This window comes from Trachypithecus francoisi, unplaced genomic scaffold (genome assembly GCF_009764315.1).
Source record: "Trachypithecus francoisi isolate TF-2019V2 unplaced genomic scaffold, Tfra_2.0 Contig01585, whole genome shotgun sequence".
Lineage (NCBI taxonomy): Eukaryota > Metazoa > Chordata > Mammalia > Primates > Cercopithecidae > Trachypithecus > Trachypithecus francoisi.
The window spans coordinates 1,127,600-1,148,701 of NW_022681444.1; the positions used below are offsets into that span (position 1 = coordinate 1,127,600).

Here is a 21,102-nt window from a genome sequence, read left to right on the forward strand (position 1 = left end):
CTTTTATTCATAGGTAAACACATAACTGACTTTATCCACAGGCCCTTCATTAGGGAACTCTCCGCTTATGAAAATATTTTTCTACTCTCTCTAACAGAGGGATGCCTATTAGGCATTCTACCCCCAGTCAATTTCTGTATATAAGTTTCGTCTACAAACAAAAACAACAATAAACCCAGCAAACAGATATTGAATTATTTAGGGGAAAGTAAAGTGACGCCTGTGATTTACTTTGAAATGCATAAAAAATAAGATGGATCACCTGCAATCCCAGCATTTTGGGAGGCTGAGGTAGGTGGACCACTTGAGGTCAAGAGTTCAAGACCAGCCTGGTCAATATGGCAAAACCCCATCTCTACTAAAAACACAAACATTACCTGGGTGCGTGCCTGTGATCCCAACTACTTGGGTGACTGAGGCAACAGAATTACTTGAACGTGGGAGGTGGAGGTTGCAGTGAGCCGAGATAGTGCCACTGAACTCCAGGCTGGGTGATAGAGTGAGACTCTGTCTCAAAAAAAGAAAAAAAAAGATGGACTAATGGATGCTATGGATGATGAATAGTTGAATAAATACATGATAAAGCAACTGGCACAATGTCACTAGTAGAATTTAGATGGAAGTATATCAGCATTCACTGTAAAATTATTTCAACTTTCTATAATAGCTTAAGAATTTTCATAAAAACTATTGGGGAAAATGTGAACTCTCATACTTAGCAAGTGAAAAACTAAAATAAAAGGAATATAAAAATATTTATATTATACACACAGCAAAAGTTATATAGAAAGTTCATTATAGGCCAGGCGCGGTGGCTCAAGCCTGTAATCCCAGCACTTTGGGAGGCCGAGACGGGCGGATCACGAGGTCAGGAGATCGAGACCATCCTGGCTAACACGGTGAAACCCCATCTCTACTAAAAATACAAAAACTAGCCGGGCGAGGTGGCGGGCGCCTGTAGTCCCAGCTACTCGGGAGGCTGAGGCAGGAGAATGGCGTAAACCCGGGAGGCGGAGCTTGCAGTGAGCTGAGATCTGGCCACTGCACTCCAGTCCGGGCGACAGAGTGAGACTCCGCCTCAAAAAAAAAAAGAAAGTTCATTATAATTTGTAAAAAAACATCAAGGCACCTATAAAATAAATGTGAAAGGATACTAACAAAATACAAATAAAAAAATAAACCCATGGAAAATATTCAGTTACCGCTAACCAAAGATGTAATTTTAAAATTAAAGCAAGCCTGAAATACCATAACATATCTACTTTCTTAGCAGAATTAAAACACCTGAGCGCACGCACGTGCACGCACGCACACTCTCTCTCTCGCCTGGCAAAGCTGCCGTGAAAATGGTGCACTCATCTAAAGCTGGCAGCCTTCACTGTAAACAAGCACCGCCGTTTGGGAAGCAATTTGGCAGTCCCTAAATCATAGTGCTTATCAAGTCCTGTGACCTGGTGCCCCCCTCCTTAGAATATAACTGTAACAGTCAAAAGAAGCCAAAAGATGTTCATTGCAGTATTATCTACTAAAAGGATTAAATCATAATGAACAACCTAAATGGCCATCAAGAGAAGAAGGATATAGTAAATAATGACACCTCTGTATCATGAAATATGATGTAGACATTAAAAAATGACAATAATCGAAGCTCATGTAGAAATCTGCAACATGTTCATAACACTCAATCAAATGGAAAGCTATTTATAATTGACTGTGAGACTACAGGAATAAATGAAATGTGCATTGGCACTGTAAAAAAAAATGAACAATTAATGAAAATGACATGCTGCCATATAAGGGGACTGTAGCTGACTCCTTTTCCTAAAATCTTCTTTCATCTTGCCGATGTATCTTTCAATTAAAATTAGATCATTAAAAAGCCAGTCTTAAGACTGTCTACTCACAGTGCTGAGTTTGCTGCAAATGATGAGTATCCGGCGTTCGTACAGCATACTGGCGTACAGATGTAACATGTTGTTGACATCCACAGCCACAAAATATTCTGTCAGATTTCTCTAGGAGAAAGAAGAAGGCACGGTTTGTGGCTGATTTTGTTTCTTCTTATTATAACAGTATCTAATAAGAGCATAAGAAACAGAAAATAATCAGAAAGTATACTCTCTTCTTTCCCTGTCCTTTTCTTTCTACCCCGGAGGCCAAATCCCCCTCATGTGTAAAATCATGAACCGTAAAGTTGGAAGACACCTTAGAGAGGAAGGAGCCTGAGCAATTACATCTTTGTGTGGTGATTACAACATGAGGTTGCATACAGCACTTAGGTCAGTTCCTAAAGGTGAGCAGAACAGGAATTCTACATGTATCTTACAAATGAGGAAACCAAGACTCAGAGAGATTCTCCAAGATGGAACAGTCTAATAAGCCATGAAGACAGGACTGCTGCTCAAATCTTTGGGCCCCAGATCCTAGAACCTTCCCGATGTGCTGTGCCATACGCCTAAGCAAAAGAAAGTACCCAGGGACCAAAATGCTTCTGGCACTGAGCCCGCTTCTGTCCAGGAGATGCCACCCACAAAGGCCAGGCAAGCTCCTCTCCTGTCATCACTGCTGGTATCCCCTCCTTCACAGTTTACATTTGCTAAAACGTCTCAGCTGGAATTAAGGCAATTTTGAACATTTACAATTTCCAGGTATTTCACTCAAAAGGGGAAAAAAAAAAAAACTGAAGACAAACAGCAGCAAGTTGTGACAAAGCAGTGTTTTAACTAGCTTTTTCCCCCCGTAGCCTGGGCTTCATTCTTTTAATTAGTACTATAGATTGGTACTCTTCAGATTTCAGAAAAAAAATGGAATGTGTTTCATTTACACAACGCATTCTATACCCACCTGACTTTAACAATACACATGAATATGCTAATTTCTTCAATGTTACAGGTTTTCAATGCCACACAATATAATCCTCTGAAAATGAAAGGGGTTGGGGAGGGAAGGAATGCTACTGCCAGGGGTTGGAGTTTATAATGATTAAAGATCTATAACCCATAAATTGAAGTAAACCAGGTGGATTTTACATGCAAAATAGCATAAAGTGCTTTTCAACAACATTATGGGCTGGGAGTAAAACTGGGCACTTATCTTATAATTTATTATTGTTTGACTGAAGTACCAGGTTAACCATCAACCTTTATAAATACAGAGCAACTGAATTAATAGCTCTATATACTAACTACCTCTCAAGTGCCAGCCACTGTACCAGGCACTGTGGATGTGTAATTGTGCAATCTTCACAAAAATCCAGTGAGGCGTTATTCTTTCCAATATAAAGAAGTCTGGGAGAGGTCAGTAACTGGCAAAGTCAGATCTGACTCCACGGCCCATACGCTTTCCCTTACACCACATTGTCCCTCTTACACACATCCACCATGGGAAAGGTTCACATCTATTATTAAACATTTCACTTAATCTTCAAACTGCTCCTTGAACTAAGTATTATTATCCCTCTATAAAGATGAGAAAACAGTGGCACAGAGAAGTTGTATAATTTGACAAAGGTCATGCGGTAAGTGGATGTGACATGATTCAGTCCTGAGTGGGTCTGTCTCTAAACCCAGGCTCTTTTTATTCCACACAAAATTGTAGGTAAAACTCATATTTGGAAAAAGAAACAAAACAAGATCAAGTACGCCTAAAGAAAGGGAAATGCTTCTGCTAAAAGTTACTGTTACCCCATTCACGGAGTGCTCTGTATGTGGTAGGCAACAGGTGTTCTTTCCAATCTTCCCAACAAGCCTGAGACAGGTATTATCATCTCCATTTTATAGATGAGGAAAAAAAAAAAAAAACTGAGCCTCAGGAAGTCTCAGTAGACGTCTAAAGGTCACCCAGCTAGAAAGGGCAGAGCCATGTTTCAAAACTACATCTCCTCAATCCGAAACTCATACCCTAACCATCACACCAACCTGCCTCTTAACAAACTCAGTGAAAAACAAAACAGCAAACACCAAAGGCAGTCAGAAGGAATCAACCAGTGTATCTTGGTTCCTCCACTGGACGGAGGAATGCAGAGCTAATGATGTAAGGGTGGGGTTTGGCACAGCTCTCCTCACAAACAAAAATACGAGGCCCTTCACTGAGCATTTCGGTAAAAAGCTTAACTGCTGATGAATTACATGAATTTTTCTTTTAGGAGAGGATGGAAGTAAAAAGAAAATAGAAATGAGGAGCTTAAAGAAGGCCAGAAAGCCCATTAGCACTTTTGACAGATCCAAAGATAACTCTGAAGCCACCAAAACGTGGCCTCAAGAGTCTGCCAAGAAGCTTCACGCTGGGGAGAAATATGTTACACAGCTTGCCGTCCAAATAGGGAGACACAGCGTCAGAGACAAATCCTGCGCCTTATTTTGGTGGGAGAAAAAAAAAATCACAAGGATACTTTTGTGGATGGAGAAGGGAACATTTCTGAAATAAAAACACCATTTGATTGAGGCATGTTCCCCATCTCCAATCAGATTCTGAGCGACTCAGGTGCTTGTTCCAAAAACTCTACACAGGTATGTTAAAAATATGTAACATTTAGCCAAATTCTCTCTAAACTGTCATGTACTTTTTTTGGTATTTCTCATCCCATCTGTGCTGATTACCAAGATATTTGTGTCTAAACAGAAGCTGTCTTTCTTATCTGCTTCCTCCCTTGCCTCTTTCCTTCTGGGATGCCACCCGCCTGAACGGGTGGGAGTGGGTGGGAGTGCCAACAGCCCTGGGAACCTCGCTCAGCCGTGGGAGCACCTGTGGGGCAGAGCAGGGCCCCAGGAGCAGCTGCAGGGAGCACTCGCAGCTCCCACCAAGCCTCAGTTCAGAAGCAGGCCCCACAGAGTCAGGAATCTCCCTCCCCCAGCCACACCAATCCTTACTCTCTCAGGCCTGCCATGCCTTTCCATACCCACAGGCCTTTACTTCTGCCATGTCCTCTGCCTCAAATGCCCCGCTCTTCCTTGAGGACACCTGCTTACTTTTCAAGGCCCAGCTCCAATGTCACCTCCTCCTAGGAGACTTCCTCAACTCATTTATCAAGCTCCCCTGTATGCTTCCATTGTCCCCATCTTCCAGTAACTCAGTTTTTTTTTAAGTATGTTTTTGCCACGAGACTGAGGTCCTGTTGGGTGAAGCTGCTTCTCCCATCATCCAGCAGTTTGATGAGAGCAAGCTCGGTGCAGGGAGGAAGCAATGGCTGAGGGCGCTGGTCACTCACTCGGGCGAGAGCAGTGCAGCGAGGAACGCACCAGCAAAGAAGATGGACCATGTGGGACATTAGGAAGAATGTAGCATGTGACTCTGGAAAACATGGCTCTGAGTCGGATGAAGCGATTGATTACTCAGTAATGGTGAAGAACCTATAGAAAAAGAACTGCCACTGGAAGCTGCACAAAGGCTGGTAAGTAGCTGGGGATGGTGGAAGGAAGGAGGGGTGACTTTTCATGGTATCTGTGGCTACATTTATTAAAAATGTAAATAAATTAGTGGTTTATCAGGTAACTGGGGTGAGGGCTATACACAGAAGCAGGTGTTCATTTCACAGCCAGGCCAACCATATTTCTCCAATGGATAAGATCAGAGGATAGGAGAAGGGAGAGCTTCCGCAGCAGGCTGTCCTCAGTCAAGACTACAGCCAGAAGACATTACGAGCTTCTGCTGATAAAAGATACGAGATAAACCACTCTCCCAGCCCTTTGCTTCTTCCGTGGACTAAGTCCCCATCCTCTCATTTCTATCTCCTATAATCAGGCAATCAACACACACTTATTTAACTCCTATGTGCCTAGCACCCTCCTGGGAGCTAGGCCTGTAGAGATAAACTAACTGTGATCTCCATTTTCCTGCTTACTCTGGGGTGAGAGGGACATTAGACTCAGAAATCCAGTATGCAATCTACCATGGTTGAGACTACACCCCAGGCATGGCTGAGAAGCCTCACCCCCTTGATGGATATGCAGGAGAAGGCTGGAGAAGGTGTGACAGAGAAGACATTTGGTCTGGGCCTCCTAACAGGGGTTTACTCAGTGGACACGGGAAGAAGCATATTCCAGGCAGCGGCAAAGACAGGGTGGGGAGAGGAGCTACAGGCAGGGAGGAGAGTGAGGGGCAGGCGGGGCGGGAGAGCAGGGGGCAGGAGAGCTAGGGACAGGGCAGTGCTGAAGGATCCTGACATGATCCTATTTGTGTTTCAGAAAAATCTTCCTAGAGGCTCTGTGGGAGACAGATAAGAGGGCAAACAGGAGACAGAACAGTCAACTAACAGGCTGCTGCCATATTCTGGGAAAGAAATGATTAAAATATACGTTAAAATATCAATTCAGATCAAAGCTTTGGGTGTGGATGTCACAGATAATCTACAAAGTGGAATTACAGGACTTGGCGATGAATTAGGCTTGTGGAGGGAAGGACAAAAAATCTCAAATGACTCCTGGGCTTCCAGATTACTATGCACCATACTTGTCCACTTGCCCAAATAGGTTTTTAAAGGAAAAGTCCATTCTTTTAATAAAGGATAAATACTCCTTCTAAAGTACCATAATTCCTGTCAAACATGGTGTCCCTGGCCACCTTGTCCTAGGCCTAGCGTCCTGGGCTGTAATGCCACCATGGCTGAGCCTAAGTAACCACTTTCTTCTTCTCTGCCATTTACTTCTGTGTGACTCACCTACTTGGAAAGGAAAACCTTGCTTTGAGGACTAGTTCCCAGTTTCTGTGCTCAAAAGGTCTCGGTTTTCTTAGTGCCAGTAAGTTTTTAGGCTTGAGGATATTCCTTTCCTACTCATGGAGTTTAAACATTCTTTCAGTTACACATACATTTATGTCCCCATGAGCATGTGCCTCTCTACCTAGCATCTCTTCTGGCCACACTCTCTAGGGCTGGGTAGCACAGCTACAAAACTATCCACCACCCAGGCTGGAAAGGGCTCAAATCTGGGGAAGGTTCTCTGGACAGAGCAGCCTGCAAGGTGCACTTCAGAAGAAGCCTGCAACACACAAGCTCCTTAGATTCTTGGCTCCCACTTCTCATCTCTGCAAAGAAACATTGGTAAGCATCAGGTCCAGTGCAAACCCCCGTGGCTCTAAATCCAGACAAAGAGAAAGGGAATGGCACCTGGCAAAACCCCCATCCTCCCAGGAGAAGCCTCATAATGGCTGCTCCCTTCTAGCTGTCCCTGCTGGCTCCTGTACCAATCCAGGTGGCTGGAGACTTGAGGCTCACTGTGATCCATGCCTGAGGTTACGAAGCAGGTGGGGGTGGTGGCGATGGGGTGAGTTGGAGTGGGGTGGGGATAGGAGGGGATATAGTGGGGCTTAGAGAGAAAGCGTCTTAGGTTCAATACCTTAGGGAAATGAGATAATCCTCAAACCAAAGAACTGACTCTAAGCTGGGTACTCCTTGGAGCCTTCGAAACAGATGCTAGTCCGCCCCACTGTCTGTCATTTTATTAGTCTTTGTGACTTTCCACTTCATACATGGTACACAAGATAAAGACGTACTGTCTTGTGTCTGAAGGCAGCTTCCAAGGCAAGAGGCTTGGTTTTGTCAGTGGGTCTTGTTTACTGAAATAACTCCTGTTCAAATTATATTTTACCATAATATAAATTTTTAAAACCCTCAACTGATTTTTTTTTTTAAGAATTTAAGTAACCTTAGTTGGGAGGGATTCTTTAAAGGGAATTGTAAATTTGGAATCTAAAACAATCTGCCTAAGAAAGAATCCCAGAAATTCACATAAGCAATCAAATCAGAGAAGTGTATTCTAGAAAGGAAAGCAGAGTTTACCCAGAGGTCAACTTTCATCCCTCCAAGTGAATGGAAAAACCATTAGAATAAACAATTACCTGACAACTCTTAAGAGCAACAATGGAATTCTCTATAATCGCGGTTCTTGATAATAGGTCTTCTACTACCACTTCAACTTTGTTTATGTTTGAAAGTCACGATGAGTTCATAAATCTTTTCTATATCATGGTGCATCTTTTGACAAACTGGAGTCTGGGCAATGTTATATGTAACTGTCCATTCTAACTGCTTTCCTCGCATCATTAACCACTTGGTATGACACCAACTAGATAATTAAGACAGGTTTGTTTAATATTCCAAATGAAGGTCTATATGATTATCCATTAATCAAAAGTAAACTTCAAAACCTGGACACGTAAAAAAAAATCCTTTATATAGCTGGCTTACAATGTAATTATTACTATATAACTGTTCATGATCTGTGACTTTTTTTAAATGCAGGTCAACTGTTCAAAATTTATAAAGATTTATGCTCATTTAATTATTGCCTGCATAAAATTCACTCCTACATGTGTTATCTTGATAGACAGAGAAAACCCTGATGAGCAATTACAGAGTGATAGTTTTTCACCAAAAAGAAAGAAAATATTTTTACAAAGAAATTGTAGAAATAATGAGAATTAACTTCAATGGGGATCTGAAAGGGAAAAGAATTTAAAGAATTTATTTTTTACGTTTGCTTTTCATTAATGTCTTGCAGACAAATTGGCCCAAAAGCCAACTGAAAGGAATGTTCTTTTTTTCTTCTGGGGGGGGCTACATGTTAATTCATCCATTCAGTCATTTGTTCAGTCAATAAATACATATTGGGCATCTATTCTGTTCTAGGTATAGTGCTACAGTGAAACAAAAAATACTGATCCCTGTCCTTAGAGAGGAAGAGAGGACATTTTACCAAACATTCAAACAATTAATTATATAACTTACACGTATGATGAGCGATTTCTTAGATGGGTAGGGGGAGCCACGGAGCCAGGGCCCAGACCCAGCAGCATCTCAATGCTTGGATCATACTGACAGGTGTGAATCCTGGTTTTAGCACTTCCTGGTTTGGCAAGTTACCTCACATCTCTGGGCTTCATTTCCTCTCCAGAACAGAGATAACAACCATACTATAAGGCTGTTGTGAAGATTTCAGAACATAACAAACAGTGCCTGATCTCGTCCACAGTAGATGCTCAATAAACACCAGCTCCTTCATCTCTTTTTTTACACTAACACGTCTCTCTCTGAAGCTGTCCAGGAGAACAGGATTATCTGCTGATAGAATATTATTAAGTTCCATATCCCAAAGCCTATTTATCCTTTTTTTTGCTTATGTTCCTTAGAGGAGATAATCAATAAATATTTACAAACCGTCTATATTACAGGCAGCGGAGTCCTGGGCTCCATTTGCCACACCAGTTCCAAGCTTCAGACATTCTGGTGTGAAAAGCGCCTGCTAAGACACTTTCAAGGCTCTGTGAAATATATGCCCCATGAAGGGAAATTAATCTCCATAATCATGAAATATGAGCAAAAACCTAGAAAAGATGTACTCCAGGAATAATGTTCTTCAGCCCTCAGCTGCAATTCAGATCTCAAGGGAGGTTAAGACTAGAATTCTGGGAGAACCAAGAAAAGGAGAAAAAGAAACAGATCACTGAAAGCAGCATCTCCATCACATCAGACATTGTCTTTGGACTCTACATTTAATACTTCATGAGTTTCTCACATTTTCCTTTTGTAGATAAGGACCTAGAGGCTCCAAGAAATTGCTCCAAGGTCCCAGGGTAGTGAAGCCCAGAATCTGGTTGTCTCTAAAATTCATGTTCTTTCCACTACACCAGATCATAAAGGAATAACAACCCCACAGCTATTGCTTGTTTCAATTTGCAATGCAGCAATTTAGTAATTTTAAATTAATCCTTGAAAAATTATCAAGAGATTAATATGCAAATTTGAACATGGCTAGAGCTCAATGGTGATTCTATGTCAAAAACCACACAAATTGGTCCTACAAAAGTTCAGATTCTCCTTAGAGGAAAGGCTTTCCTGCTTCATTTTGTAATTTGCTATATTTTTTAAAAAATCATTTCCTTTTTTTTCTCATGAATAGAACACATCAATTCCAGGGAGGCAGTGGGGTACAACAGGAACAAAACCTTACAAACCTGGGTCGCTACACCCTGCTTACGAGCAGACCTTGCCACCTCAGCTCTACGGGTTCTGGGCTCCCTGTCTAAAATGGGGCTCACGTCTACCCCTCTCGGAGTAGCTCTAAGGATTAAAGCAGAATCATGTACGGTAGGAGTCTGGCAGATTGGTATTACCATTCCGCTTAGAAACAAACAAGGCTAGCCTTTTACTGGTTTGCAAAGGAGGATTTAGGGACAATGGGTCATGCACAGGGAATTGGTTCATTAGTGGCAAAACCAGCAGAAGGAATGTAAATTTTTTAAATAGTGGGGGCAGGAGAGGTAGCATACAGTGCAGACAGGCTTTGGAGGTAAGGCTATGAGAGGACTTTAAAAAAAACTTCCTAATCTCAACTGTGGTTTTGAAAAATTAGAAATGATCAGAACTTCCAGGTACCTTAAAATCAAGTTCTTAAGAAATTATTTGTTCTTAAAAGAAAAAAAAATTTAATGTACCTAACCTAGGCAATCATTTTTATCATAACATTATTTACAGTAGAAAATGTAAATATCTATTAGTAGGGAAAGCATAGTTAAAACAGTTAAATACAGTGAATTAAACGTACATTTATCTTTTCTTTCTCCTGATACCACCGTCCCAGAAAAAGTCACAGTAAAAGAATTTTAAAAGGCACAAATGCAAAAAAACAGGAGAAGAGTTAGTAACGGAAGAAAGAGATCAAATTGTTGAAAGCCAAAAAGCAGATGGGACTAAAGAAGTGGTTTCCAATCTGGGGCCATTAGTGCCCCAGGGGTATTTGGTAATGCCTGGTGACATTTTTGGTTGTCACAGCTGGAGGGGACTGTGCTACCATCATGTAGTGAGTAGAGCCCACCGAGGCTAAATATCCTATGATGTAAAAAACAGCCCCACTCAACAAAGAATGATCTGGCCCAAGCTGACAAGCATGTGACTGAGGTTGAGAAAAAAAGCTGAAAGCTACGGATAAGGTAGGCTGGCACAGCACTGAGCATTCAGCCCAACTCATAGCACAAAAACAATTCCAAAAAGGAACTGGAGACACCCAGAATCTCTGAAGGCTAGGAGAGAGGGTGCAAATAAAAATAGGAGTAATTCAATCCCAAGGATCTCCTCTCCCAGTTAACTGAGCTAGTCAACAGACTTTCCTGCACCTCTCCAGAGGAATATGTGTTTACTTTCTAGAAGAATAGAATTAGAAAGGCCTGGGGACACCAGGTATAGTTGAGGACAGGCAATAAAGCCTTACACTGAAAATGAGTATTAAATGAAGGTGTACATATTAGATGTTGACATGTCATAACCCACCATTCCTACTCAGCTTCCAGAACACTGGTATTAAAGCATACACTCCCGAGGCAAAGAAAACAGACCAATCCAAAGGAAAAGATTCTGATACTGACATTTGAGAGGCCCCTGCCCTGAAAATAGTCACACTAGTTCCAAGCTCCAGAAATGACTGGCAGAGCATCCAGTCAGCTTTTTAATGCCTCACTCTTAAATGTGACGGGCCAGCCATTTGAGGAAAGGCTCTACAGTGAAAGTTATGGAACAAAACAAACAGAAGATAGGAATATTGAGCAAGAAAATAATACAAGGAGAAGAACAATTTTTAAAATCTATAAATAACAGTCTCACAGATGAGTGAAAATATTAATATAATGGCAGAAGTAAATTTCCAAAGGTAGAAAGATTCGCTGAAGAAAGTGGAGAGAAAACTAAAAGACAGAGATGGAAAATAGGAGAGAAAAAACAAGAAAATTTGAGGAGCAGTACAGGAGATTTAACATTTATCACAGAGGCCCCGGAGAAAGAAGAAAAATGAAGAGTTATTTTTTCAAAGAAATAATGTGAGAAAAGTTCTCAGCTCTAAAGGACATGAGTTTCCAGATTAAATGGAAACACCAAGTGCCCAGCACAATAGATGAAAACAGGCCCCTAGCAAGGCACATCACTGCAATTTCAGGATACCAGGAGAGACCATCAAAGGATGGTTACAATAAATAAATCACAGGAATCAGAATGGCTGAGACTTCTTAGTTGCAACAGCAAAGCTAGAAGTCAGTGGAGAAACATCTTCAAAGTTTGGAAGATACAGTAATTTCCAACCTAGAGTTCTACACCCAGTCAAACTATCAAAAGAAGAATAAAGAAACTGGGCTCACGCTTGTAATTCTAGCACTTTGGGAGGCCAAGGCAGGCAGATCACTTGAGGTCAGGAGTTCAAAACCAGCCTGGTCAACATGGTGAAACCCCATATCTACTAAAATACACAAAAATTAGCCAGGCATAGTGGTGGGGTACCAGTAGCCATGACTATTTGGGAGGCTAAGGCAGAAGAATCGCTTGAGCCCAGGAGGTGGAGTTTGCAGTGAGCAGACATTGCGCCACTGCACTCCAGCCTGGACGACAGAGCAAGACTCTGTCTCAAAAAAGGAAGAAGGAAGTTCTTTTTAGTCATGCTAGGTCTAAAAATGTTGCCTCTAACAAGTACTTTCTCAAGAAAACTACTGGCACATGTTTCACCAAAATGAGGGAATAAAATCAAGAATGAGAAATATGTGAAACCCAAGAACGCTTATGTGACAAAAAGTTGTATAAGAAAGGAAAGGTAATCTACTAACTGCTTCAGCATGCTCATTAAAACATAAACAGTAACTTCTGATTTAACGTAAAAATGCTCCAAAGGTATAGAAAGAATGGGAGAGGGAAAATATGTGACTGAGAGAATGCTGTTCTGTGTGTTTCGGGGTGGGGAGGGCTATAGGTGGTAAAAGACCAAAACTCTCATCTTCTATAGGAAAATCAATAAGTGATATCTGTAACTGAAAAAAAATTAAGATTTAGCAATATGAATAAGTTATTAAAAAATACAGAGGGAAACACAGCTGCTAAAAACTTGAAAGTAGCTGGGCAACTTGAAAATTGCTGGTTGTCATCAACAACTATGTAGTACTACATGTTTTTAAGCCATGAATACGCATTACTTTCATAAGAATAAAAATACCACTAAATAAGTATATCATTAAAAAGGATGAAGCAGGTAGATATGAACACTTTTTAGAATACATTAAACCAAAAAATAGCATCATATTTATGTTTAAAAATCATCTACAACACACACAGGTACTCACACATATAACACTAAATTCCTAGAGAAAGATTTCATCAAACACTTGAGGGACAGTGGGATTGGGGTTGGGGAGGATGGTGGTAATAGGGGCCTTTCACTTTTTTCTCTATGTATTAGTATTAATTTTTTACAACAAAATATTTGTGAAGAATTTTTAATGACATAGATGTTCATAGTACATTGTTACAAGAAAAGCAGATACAAAGTGTGTACATTTTGTGTGCTTTTAAAAATGTAACTTTCGAAACTTAAGAAAAAAATTAAAAGAATACTTTTGTCTTAAACAAAGTATTACTCAACCCCTAATGTAAGCAATGGAAACTAACCTGCTCTGAATAAAACAGGAGCAGGGATCCAATGCTCTGATCAGTTAGCCATCTACCTCTGTGAGGCCTTCCAGGGCTCCCAAAGCAACACTGGGGTTCCCGGTGGCACAGTTTGAAAACTACATGTCATAAAAAGGAAGGATGAAAAACCTCAGAAATAGATCTCTGAGATGGGGGATTATGCTTGATTTTTCTTTCACTGTTGTATGATACACATACACACATACCTTTCCTATGATTTGGTACTATTTAAGTAATAATTATCTGTTCCTGAAACACCTATATAACCACCTAAACCTGATAGATTTTTCGAAGGATGGAGATTGCAATATAGCTTTACTAATCTTTTCAAGTTATAATTCTATATTTATATTGCCTATTTCTCAAGTCAACTATCATTTGTCTTTTTCTAGAAATTTTCTCTTTTCACAATCTTTAAATTTATCAAATAAGTTTAAAATTGTATTCTTTTCACAAATTCAGTTTTTAAAAAGTGCTATTTTTCAATTTTACTTTAACAATATTCCCTAATAAATTAAATTACTATTTCTTTTTCTAGTTTTGGTTATTTTTTATTACTATTCTTTTTTTTTTTAGCTTCTTGAAAGTCAAGTTCATTGTTTTCTAAATTCCTTATTTATATAAAAACACTCAAAGCTATGAATTTTCTCCAGAGTGTGGTTTTAGCCACATCCCTAAGGTACTTGTTTAGTGTCCTCATTGTCATTAATTTCTAAATAATAACTAATTTCAATTTTTATCATCTTTGATCCAACTGCTATTTCAAATAGATGAATATTTTTAAATCTTTAATTATTATTATAGTTTTCATTCACTGCTATAAAAGACAGTGACCTGTGAGAGTTTAATACGCTCTATTTTGAAATTTTTGGTATAATTTAGTACATGATCAATTATTGTAAACGTCCCATGGCATTTTAAAATAACCCCTCAGGCCGGGCACGGTGGCTCAAGCCTGTAATCCCAGCACTTTGGGAGGCCGAGACGGGCGGATCACGAGGTCAGGAAATCGAGACCATCCTGACGAACACGGTGAAACCCCGTCTCTACCAAAAAATACAAAACACTAGCCGGACGAGGTGGCGGGCGCCTGTAGTCCCAGCTACTTGGGATGCTGAGGCAGGAGAATGGCGTAAACCCGGCAGGCGGAGCTTGCAGTGAGCTGAGATCCCGCCACTGCACTCCAGCCTGGGTGACAGAGCGAGACCCCGTCTCAAAAATAAATAAATAAATAAAATAAAATAAAATAAAATAAAATAATCCTTCAGTAGCCTCCTTCACAGCCTTTGCTTCTGCTCTGCCTGCACTACTTTCCCACTTCTTTTTGGATTTCTCCACTGTCTACACTGAACTGACTGCAACTATCAGTAATCATCTCCTTTACATTATGCAAATTCCCAAACTCTCTGGCTCATGGTAGCTTCCTCTGTCATTAGGGAAATAGTTTTCTCCTTTTGCTCATCATTTCAATGGAATTTTCTGAGAGATGAAAGGTAAAAATCATGGGCTCAAAGTATAGCACAGTATGTAAGAGCTCAGCCTCAAGAATCCAGAAAGACCAATACTTGAATTCTGACTTTACCATTTATTTCCTGTAGGATCTTGAATATGTGACTTAAATTTTCAGGGCTTCTGTTTCCTTATATTAAATAATTATGCCATATTTCGAGTAGTAGTACTCAATCAACGTTATCTATTGTTGCTGAAATGGGAACTCTGGTCTGAATTTCTTATTAATTAATGTCAAACAAAAAGGATGCAATATTTCCTACAACAGTTTGATCATACAGATAATACACTACATGGATATGCTTGATAATCCCAACTTATCAAGACTGTTATCTAATCACAATATTACAGCCTAACTTCATTCATTACATTTGATCACCTGACATTTGTAATCTGTTCTATAGACAACTCTTAGAAAAATTTCCTTTCTGTGAATCTACAGTAGTTATGAAAAGGTATACCACATATTCCAGTACTTTTCTAATCAAGCATTCAAGTATACGTCCAAAAGAACTGAAAGCAGGCCGGGCGCGGTGGCTCAAGCCTGTAATCCCAGCACTTAGGGAGGCCGAGACGGGCGGATCACGAGGTCAGGAGATCGAGACCATCTTGGCTAACACGGTGAAACCCCGTCTCTACTAAAAATACAAAAACTAGCCGGGCGAGGTGGCAGGCGCCTGTAGTCCCAGCTACTCGGGAGGCTGAGGCAGGGGAATGGCGTAAACCCGGGAGGCGGAGCTTGCAGTGAGCTGAGATCCAGCCACTGCGCTCCAGTCCGGGCGACAGAGCAAGACTCCGCCTCAAAAACAAAAACAAAAAACAAACAAACAAAAAAAGAACTGAAAGCAGAGACTCAACCAGGCATTTGTACACCAATGTTCAAAGCAGTATTATTAATAATAGCCAAAGGGTAAAAACCACATCTATTGATCCAAGTATCTATTGCTGGATGAACAGATATGCAAAATGTGGTCTATACATACAATGGAATATCATTCAGCCTCAAAAAGGCAGGCTATCCTGACATATGGTTCAATGCAGATGAACTTTGAAGGTATTATGCTAAGTGAAATAACTCAGAACAAAAGGACAAATATTGTATGATTTCACTTACATGAAGTACTATATGGAGAGTAATCAAATTCATAGAGACAAAAAGCAGATTGATGGTTGCCAGTGGTTGCAGAGACAGGGTAATGGGGAATTGTTTAATGAGTACAGAGTTTCAGTTTTGTAAGATACAAAAAGTTCTGGACATTGTACAAAATATGAATGCATTCAAAACTACCGAGCTGTACACTTAAAAATGATTAACATGGTAAATTTTATGTTATGTATTTGTAACCACAATTTTAAAAAAGTAATCAAGTGTCTAAGTGGTAGACATTCTTTATCTGATTCTACATAGTACTATTTATAATCATAGTAAAACATTTTGAAAACATGTCAAGCGCTAGACTAGATATGTCATTCAGCTTGTTCAGAAGGCAAACATCAACCTTCTGCTCTCTCACACTCTAGTTCACTGCTCCTATGTCCTTTGGAGGTAGGGATGGAGGCCCTCATACTTTACCCACAAATACTTTATTCTCTGAAAGATAAATATACAAGGGTAAGAAGTAGAAGTGTAATTCTGCTTGAGTTGATCTACCCTAATAAACCTCTATTTGGAAAATTCTTTATATGGAAACATTTCACTTATAATAGCAGAAATGTGAAACAATCTAAATGTTCTACAGTGAGAGAATGGCTAAATAAACTACAGAGTAAATGGAATATTACATAGTTGACAAAAATAAGTCACATGAATGAAAATGGAAAATATGTTTTTATAATAGGTGATTTAACTATGTAAAAATACATTCTAAAAAGAGGGAATCAAATATCATATTAATACATAATTACCTTTGAGAAATAGGAATAACAATCCCTCGTCTTTATACTTTCTATACTTTGCAAATATTCTCTGTTTTGTTTTTATAATACACTTCAGTTCTATTTTTGTTTTTATAATGTGTTCTTTCTAAAAATCATAATTTTTATAATTATACTTTAAATCACATCCTTTATTTATTAAAACAAATAGGCAGAAAACAGAGAAGAATAAAAATTTAATTTTTTCTTCCCAAGTACTTACATTCTCAGGGATGCTGGGAAGTTCTCTGGTATCAGGCACAGTAAAATAAGAATGCTAGAAAAGAAAAGCAAAAGTGATTTATTTCTGCTAAAATGTTTAACAATTGCATTACTCAGAATTCAAGTAAATGATTGGAAAATATTTTCTTACTCAGATAAGGAAACGGTTTCACTCAGAAGAAACACCCATGGAATATTTTCTTTGGATAATGTCAGATTGAACCAGATGCATTAAATCATCGCTTTGGTAGATGGAGTTCTTTTCTATGAGAGGAGAACTTCTTTGGGAGATATAAATGAAGAGTTCAGCCCAGGAGTGTTGGCTCATGCCTGTAATCTCAGCATTTTGGGAGGCCAAGGCAGGTGGATCACATGAGGTCAAGAGTTCGAGACCAGTCTGGCCAACATGGTGAAACCCCGTCTATACTGAAAATACAAAAAAATTAGCCAGGCATGGTGGCAGGCACCTGTAATCGCAAATACTTGGGAAGCTAAAGCAGGAGAATCGCTTGAACCCAGGAGGCGGAGGTTTCAGTGAGCTGAGATCGTGCCACTGCACTCCATCCTGGGCGACAAGAATGAAACTCTGTCTCTAAATAAATAAATAAATAAATAGTTCAAAGAAGTTAAATGCCATCCTGGCTAACATGGTGAAACCCCGTCTCTACTAAAAAAATACAAAAAAGAATTAGCCAGGCATGGTGGCGGGCGCCTGCAGTCCCAGCTACTCGAGAGGCTGAGGCAGGAGAATGGCATGAATCCGGGAGGCGGAGCTTGCAGTGAGCCGAGATTGCACCACTGCACTCCAGCCTGGGCGACAGAGCGAGACTCCGTCTCAAAAAAAAAAAAAAAAAAAAAAAAAGTTAAATGGCTAAACACATGAAAGGCATTGGTTTCATAATTTATCGTTCAGTAAGGCAAGTGTATTCTAGGAACTAAATATCACCAGATTCGCTCAGCGATGATTTTTACCAACCAAACCTGTCATCTCATTTCAGCATCTGAGATTATATTCATCTACAAAACGTGACCAAAATCTGCCCCAAAGGCCTAAGCAATGCTCAGAAGAGCTCCAGTTGCTGGAGCACTGGAACTGAGACCATTGCAGATGACTAAGAGTAGAGAAATTCTGCCCTCGAAGCCCACTCCATCATAAGCTTCCTGACTGGAGACTCAGTGGAGTTGAAAACTTGACCTCTTCAAAGAACTTCCAATGAGGCATCTCCATATGTAACAAGCATGCATCCCTGAGTTAAATGACAACAGGCTGAACTGATGACACCCTTTGCTGCTATTAAAGACTCAGAAGACAATGGTAAGCAGGAACAGAAAGAGCTTGGTGCCGGCCAATTAAAGATGGGATTGTGCAAAGGCCAGGAAAAGTCACATGCAGAGAAGGTCAGCTTAGCCATGGCCTAAGTTCAAACCTGGACCCCCAAGTGACATTTCAAGAAGTTGTCCACCCCAACCCCCACTCTTGGGTGATTGCAAAATAGGTAGGTGTCTAGAAGAATGAGTTGTATAGGCTTTATGAAATGAAAGGCCCTGGGGACAATCATAATGATGATGATGACAACAATAATAGTATAAGGTACTTGTCCAATATTCAACAGATATTTGCTGAATACCTGCTACATGAAAGGCATTATGTCTAGTACTCTGTAAATGTTATCTCTAATTCCCATAACAAATTTTGAGATAGATATTATCTCCATATTACAAATGGGTAAATTAATGCTCACAGAGGTCAAGTAGTCAGTCAAAGGTCACACAGCTAGTGTGTGGCAGAATATGGACCAAAACTAAATCTGTGTAATTAGAGTTGTGCTCTTTCCACCACGACAGACTGTTATACCTGTGCTTTTTATGTGCAGATGACAGCTAAAGGGATTTAAACAAATAAAAAAGTAAAAAATAAAAAGTATAAAATAGATAACTTTTAAAAAGCCTTCTTCAATGCATTATTCCAAAATCTGTGTGTATATCAAAATACTACCTATGAAGTATTTCAGTAGAGATGGTGTAGCATGGAAACTAGTAAGTGATTAATTCAACAACGAGGATTAAAACAGGAAAAGTAAAATGCAAGGTTCAAATATGACTTCATGAGATACCAACTTCTATACCAAAGGGCTAGAAGTTTAGTTCAGTAACAAATGGCCATGTGGTGATTATGTAGCTCAGCAAATTCACTTAATAGCACAGAACCTGTTTTTGAATCTGTAAATGGGAATATTATCTACTTCAAAACTGTTGTGAAGAATAAATGTTATATATATGAATGCCTACCATTCAATAAATGGTATTTTAATATAAAATTATTATTGCCCTGAACTGCTAGTTCATATTACTATTTTTATCATCACTCATATAAGACACATAGAAATACACTCTTACAGAGAGTGACTAGAGACAAAAAGTCCAGGATTACCATTTTATCAACATTTCAGGATGTATAACCTAGATGAGAGTGGCCCTTCAAAATCAGAAATGCAATATGGAGAGAGGAATTCCCAGTGAAAAGGAAAGAAAAAAATATCTGCCTTTATAGATGCAATTGATAGTAAATAGTGAGCCAACACAATTCCAAAACCAAGTAGTCCCCAGGCTGTCCTTTGAGATTCTGTCTTGCTCCATTGCCCATGAAATGCTGGGGACCAGGGGAGGTCAGAAACATTCCTAGAAACCACTGGCATGAAACAGCTGCGCCACCCCAGCAGTTCCTGCTGCCCCTGAGATGGCTTGTCCTTGAGGCCTGGCATGCACACTGCCTGAGCAGCCGTTCTTAGGAAGGAGTGGACCTTCCTCCCCAGCAGCTGGTGACCCAGCCAGGCTACTCCACAGCTACCTGTCGGATGTCATTATGGACTGAAGTGGTGAGATCAAGCTGCTTAGGAAAAAGGACAGAGACAAAGGCAGGGTTGCTTAGCTATACAGCAAGGACTGGGGCAGGTTTAAAGTTCATTTGGTCATCTTTTCCAGATGGTCTCCCCTGCCGTACGAGAATTTTTGTAACAAGGTTTCTTTCTTTCCTATGCTCTATTAAAATGGGCAAAAGTCTCTGTAAATTCATTTTTTTCTTCCTTCCTTCCTTCTCTCCCTCTCCTTCCACATGAATGGCACAGTGGGAAGAACATAGGCTTGAAGTTAGCCCTGGCTTTGAAAACTCAAGTCTTATCTCTTATTAACCACACGACCTTGGAAGGGCAAGTATTTTTTCCTCTTGAAATCTCATCCAGGAAATGGGAATGTTAATATCTATTTTGTAGACTTGTTTTGAATATTAGAGATACATATTTAGTATAAGTTAGGAACTTATTAAAAGAGTAGATCTATTATTAACTACTGGTAGTAACACTGCTTTCAATTTTATCATCATTCTGAAAAAACCTATAAGGGATATTAATTTTCTTTAGGAGAGGAGATACCTTTCCACCACTGAATACCAACACTGTACCTGGTTCTAATGAAGATGAAAGACAAAACTCTTAAAATTCTCAGGCCCCATGACATAAGGGAAATAGCCCCTGGATAATAATCAATACTTGGTCAAAGTATATCCATTTGAGAATTCTGATGAAGGTAGTGACAAGGGCTTGAGGGTTTGACCTAGGGAATTAGAGAATCCTGGGACCAAAATATGGAAAAGATCTCCTACACCTCTTCTGATGCCTTATCTGACAGATGAGGAAATTGAAGCCCACAAGGTTAAAGGTCCTGATTCAGGTCACTCAGGTCATTGGCAAGACAATGACTAGGACGGAAATCTCCCAATTGGTATTTCAGAGCACAGTGCAGAACATGTAGTAGCAGCATATATTTATAGGCATTCAAAGAAACTATTACTGTAGGCCAGGAACAACACTAAGCACTCTCCCTCTCTGTCCTCAAGGGACACAAAGTCCAGTGAGGGGGACAGGAAAAGGAAGCATGCCAATAGGGTGTAACTAAGTACCACAAAATATGCAAGATGCTTGGGGGGAAGGAGGTAAACTTGGCAAAACCTATGAAGTATCAAGGGAGGA

At 39.9% G+C, this 21,102-nt stretch overlaps 1 protein-coding gene across 12 annotated transcripts in view; it reads right to left on the minus strand.

Annotated features, from left to right (window-relative positions):
• Positions 1-21,102, minus strand: part of DENND1A (DENN domain containing 1A) — a 555,596-nt gene that overhangs the window by 268,892 nt on the left and 265,602 nt on the right. For 11 of the 12 annotated variants that reach the window (XM_033190648.1, XM_033190640.1, XM_033190589.1 and 8 more), the window contains 2 exons: positions 17,079-17,132; positions 1,905-2,015 (listed from right to left, as the gene is read on the minus strand). In XM_033190648.1, the coding sequence (XP_033046539.1) occupies positions 1,905-2,015; positions 17,079-17,132 (165 nt within the window). Of the gene's footprint in view, positions 1-1,904; positions 2,016-17,078; positions 17,133-17,228; positions 17,479-21,102 lie in introns of those variants that run through there. The other variant, XM_033190629.1, reaches the window with a different exon arrangement.